Source organism: Gekko japonicus, unplaced genomic scaffold (assembly GCF_001447785.1).
Source record: "Gekko japonicus isolate JY-2015 unplaced genomic scaffold, Gekko_japonicus_V1.1 scaffold4426, whole genome shotgun sequence".
In the NCBI taxonomy this organism is placed as follows: Eukaryota; Metazoa; Chordata; class Lepidosauria; order Squamata; family Gekkonidae; genus Gekko; species Gekko japonicus.
The window spans coordinates 19,921-23,713 of record NW_015173822.1 but is presented as its reverse complement, the minus strand read 5'-3'; the positions used below and the strand labels follow the sequence as shown (position 1 = coordinate 23,713).

Sequence of the window (3,793 nt, the reverse complement as noted above, 5' to 3'; positions counted from 1 at the left end):
CGGGACGTTTAGGGGACGGCCATCTTGCTTTTAGAAACTGTAATTTTGGAATTGGTTCAGAGGAGCACCAAAATTGTTTATTAATGGTGATGTATTTTTAACATTTTGTACTGTTTTACTGTTTTATTCGGCGATATGCCTTGTTAGCCGTCCTGAGCCTCCGGGGTGGGCGGGATAGAAATGTAAATAATAAATAAATAAATCCTAGAGTGGGTGGGGCTTTTGTCCAGCAAGGCATCTGATTGGCTGTGCCATTTAAAAAAACAAAACAAAACACACATGTGGCTTTGGTAGCATCTACGGCCACAGCACAAGGATCTTCACTGTGTGACTGAAGGTGAGCTGCGGCAGCTATTTTGTGGCTGGCTCCAGCTCCCACGGGAACCATTTCATAGTTGTTCCTGTCACGCTGTGCCGGTATTCCAAAAGGTGCCTGCAGAGGCTCCAAAAGGTTGGGGGACCCCTGTTCAAAGTGGAAATGCCAGGGACTGAACTCAGGGTCTCTGGCTTACAAGAAAGTACGACTGAGCCACAGAAATGGCCTCTTGGCCGGCCCACAGAGACGATATGGGAGGAACTGCAGCACGGCAGGGCAAAGGAGATCCCCAACCACCAACATGGCCGCTTTAGCAAGCCACAAAGCTTAGGGATTGTGCCCAGAGGATAACCTGCGTGCCCACCCTCCCCTCCGCCAGGAAGCAGACCGACACACGCGCTACTAGCACACTCGGGTTTTTAATACACGTCTTGGAACGTCACGCCATCTCTCCCTCCTTGCGATGTTCTGGCCACTGGCGGCTCCAGGGGGCTCTTTGTCCTTCATTAGGTCCGTGTTTTGGGAACAGTCCTCCGGCCTTCGCCTCACTTGAAGATCTTGCCCTGGCAGAAGGCCTTGCCGACGTGCTTGAACTCCCCCTCCCACAGGAAGTACTCCTTCACCAGGGTCTTGCACTCCTCGCTATCCGGGTCCAGCTTCCGCCAAGTATAGGATTCGTAGTCCACCTGCCAGTCGGGACTCAGCTGGGGAAAAGACAGGGGAGGGCAGTCAGCACAATGCCGAGGAAGAGTAAACCCACAAGGCTGGGATGGTCCCCGCTAATGCCAAAATGAGGGGCCCTCCCATCAATGGGACAGACGCAGGTCTGGGACAGCTCTCGGCCCCAACGTTTAGCACAGTCTTTGCAAGAGAAATTACACTTGACCCAGACACGGCTTTTTCGGCAGCTCCCCACTGCTCTCCCGTGGCTACTAATCCTTCTCCCAACCACGACTGGTACACCCAGCTGTGCCCTTTCCTGGAAAGAAGCGACCCGGCGGCAGTTATTCACCCGCCAAAGGCATCAAGGCCAGACTATTATCATGTGTGCTCTAGGCGGGGCTGCCTCGGAAGATCTCACAGCAGCTACAGCTGGTCCAAAACACCACCCGCAAGGGTGTTGACAAGGAGATGCCGCCATGATGATCGTGTTACCCCTGTGTCGCAGAGGCTTGATCACGGGCACAAGGCAAAGTGTTTGTACTGGACACGTAAGGCCCTAAAATGTTCTGGGTGTGGGATATCTGGACAACCTTGCCACCCTGTGGAAAACTCGTCTAGTCACTCCCTTCTCTGGGTACCCCCTGGCCACAGAAGGGAAGCAGGTGGTGGATGGGGCCTCTTCGGCAGCAATGCTGGATCTCTGGGAAAGCTCTTCTTTGGGAGGTTCACCTGGCGTGCCTTCATTGTGGGCGCTCAGTTCTACTTTTGCTCCACTCTCGTGACTGGAGCAGCCCGACTGTGAGGCGGATACTGTTTTTGAGAGTGTTTTGCTGCCTGCTTTAACTGGTTCTGATTTTAAATACATTTTGGGATTTATTTGGAAAGTGAGTGTCAGGTTTCGGTGGTAACCCTCGCACACGTTCCCACCCCAATGACCATCACATTTTCTTAAAAGAAATCCACATGTAGTCTTGTGCACCAGTTAAAGCTCTGCGCTGCACCCACTCTGGAATGGCTCCAATGTGCTCACGCCACTCACTGGGGACCCAACTGAGAAGCCATCACTGTGTGTGATTTCCTCTGTCGGAGTACTGACACACCCCTTCAAATACCCACATGCGCACGCACTGAATTAGTCCTACCAGCGAAATGTGAAGTTCTTCACAGCCCATTCAATAGGAACAAATTCTACTTCTGTTTCGACAAGTTTAGGGATACATCAGGTCTGGCGCGCGTCAGAAAATACCTGACGTGGTAGCGGTAGAAAAGAGCAAGAGTCCAGCAGCATCTTAAAGACTAACAGAATTTGTGCCAGGAGATGAGCTTTCGTGAGCAGTGACTTAGGAAAGCTCATCCCCTGCCACAAATCTTGTTCGTCTTTAAGGTGCTGCTGGACTTTTCTGCTGCTACAGACAAACATGGCTACCCGTCTTGATGTAGTACCAGTGCACCTGACTGGAAACGTGGATAGAGATCCATGTACAGAACTAACCACAAAAATTCTGGGATTTAAATTTTTATATGAATAAACCAAGCAAAAAACCCAATTCTTTAAAGTCCGTTGCTAAGCCACAAGCCAAGATAACAAAGGTGATTCCTTTCCATTAAGCTTCTAGCCGAGGGTCATGTTACTTCGGCCTTCCTCAGTCTGAAGAGGCACAATTTGTTTCAGATCCTCTGAGACTGGGAGAGGCCCCCAGCGCTGACTCTACAGACGCAGCTCCTTAAGTCACAGTTGCCTCAAATCCTCTGGCAAGAGGGACATCTAAAGGAAGTTGCGGCAAAGTGCAGCTCCTCTTACAAAACTACAACCTGAAATCCTGCAGACCCATTCCCCAAATGTTTTCTCTAGTGCAAAGAGGAAGAAGAGCAGGTTTTTTTATACCCTGCTTTTCTCTACCCTAAGGATTCTCAAAGTGGCTTACGCTCACCTTCCCTTCCCCACAACAGGCACCTTGTGAGGTAGGTGGGGCTGAGAGAGCTCTGAGAGAAACTGTGACTGGACCAAGGCCACCCAGCCGGCCTCATGTGGAGGAGGAGGGAATCAAATCCGGCTCTCCAGATTAGAGTTCGCCCACCTTAACCACGATGCCATGCTGCCTCTCAGGGAGCCTCCCTCACACCAGGGGGAAATATTGTCACTGGCAGAATAGATCCACAAATCCCACCTTGTTTCCACCCAGGAGTGCTACCGATTCCAGCACAAGGTAGCCATGCTCTTGGGGCGAGTCCGCCCGAGGCCCCCCAACTCACCGGAAAGGCAAGCTCCTGCCCACGGAAGACCCAGATGCCTGAAATGCTGCTATCGTTGTTGGTGCCAAAAAGGATGACGGAAGCAAAGGCATTCTTGCGCAGCTTGTCCAGGCGCTGGAACATGCCTGCGGGGGGGGGAGAGAAAGAAGTGACGCTCTGGGCACTGCCGCCCCAAGGCGGGGAAAAGGAATGGGCCCGGGTCTCACCTGTGATTAGGTTGCAGCTCATGAACGTCTGCGCCAGCTCCTCGGGGAAGCGATACTCGCCGTACCAGATGGACCAGCCCTCCTTGTCAAAATGCTCCCAGAAGTGAGGCAGGGCCACCGTGAGGGTGTCTTCGTTGGAGTACTTGCGCTTGAACTCGTCCATGACGAAGGGGCTAGGAGGAGAGCCGTCGGTTAGACTCGGCACACAAAAAGGGAGCCTGCATCTCTCCGGCAGCACGAACCAGCCCCTCCCATATGACTCACGCTACCCATGACCTACCCTGCCGAGCCCCACTGTCTTCCGTTTACCCACACAACCCCTGCACTGCTCCCACACGGCCCAAGCATGCATCAG

At 52.6% G+C, this 3,793-nt stretch overlaps 1 protein-coding gene across 1 annotated transcript in view; it reads right to left on the bottom strand.

Moving 5' to 3' along the window:
- Positions 1-716: 716 nt before the first annotated feature.
- The window catches only part of EEF1G (eukaryotic translation elongation factor 1 gamma), a 21,556-nt gene continuing 18,479 nt past the window's right edge, over positions 717-3,793 (bottom strand). The window contains exons 8-10 of the mRNA XM_015423601.1: positions 3,439-3,611; positions 3,233-3,357; positions 717-1,020 (exon numbers count right to left, since the gene is read on the bottom strand). Coding sequence (XP_015279087.1) covers positions 862-1,020; positions 3,233-3,357; positions 3,439-3,611 — 457 coding nt within the window. The 3' untranslated portion in view covers positions 717-861. The remainder of the gene's footprint in view (positions 1,021-3,232; positions 3,358-3,438; positions 3,612-3,793) is intronic.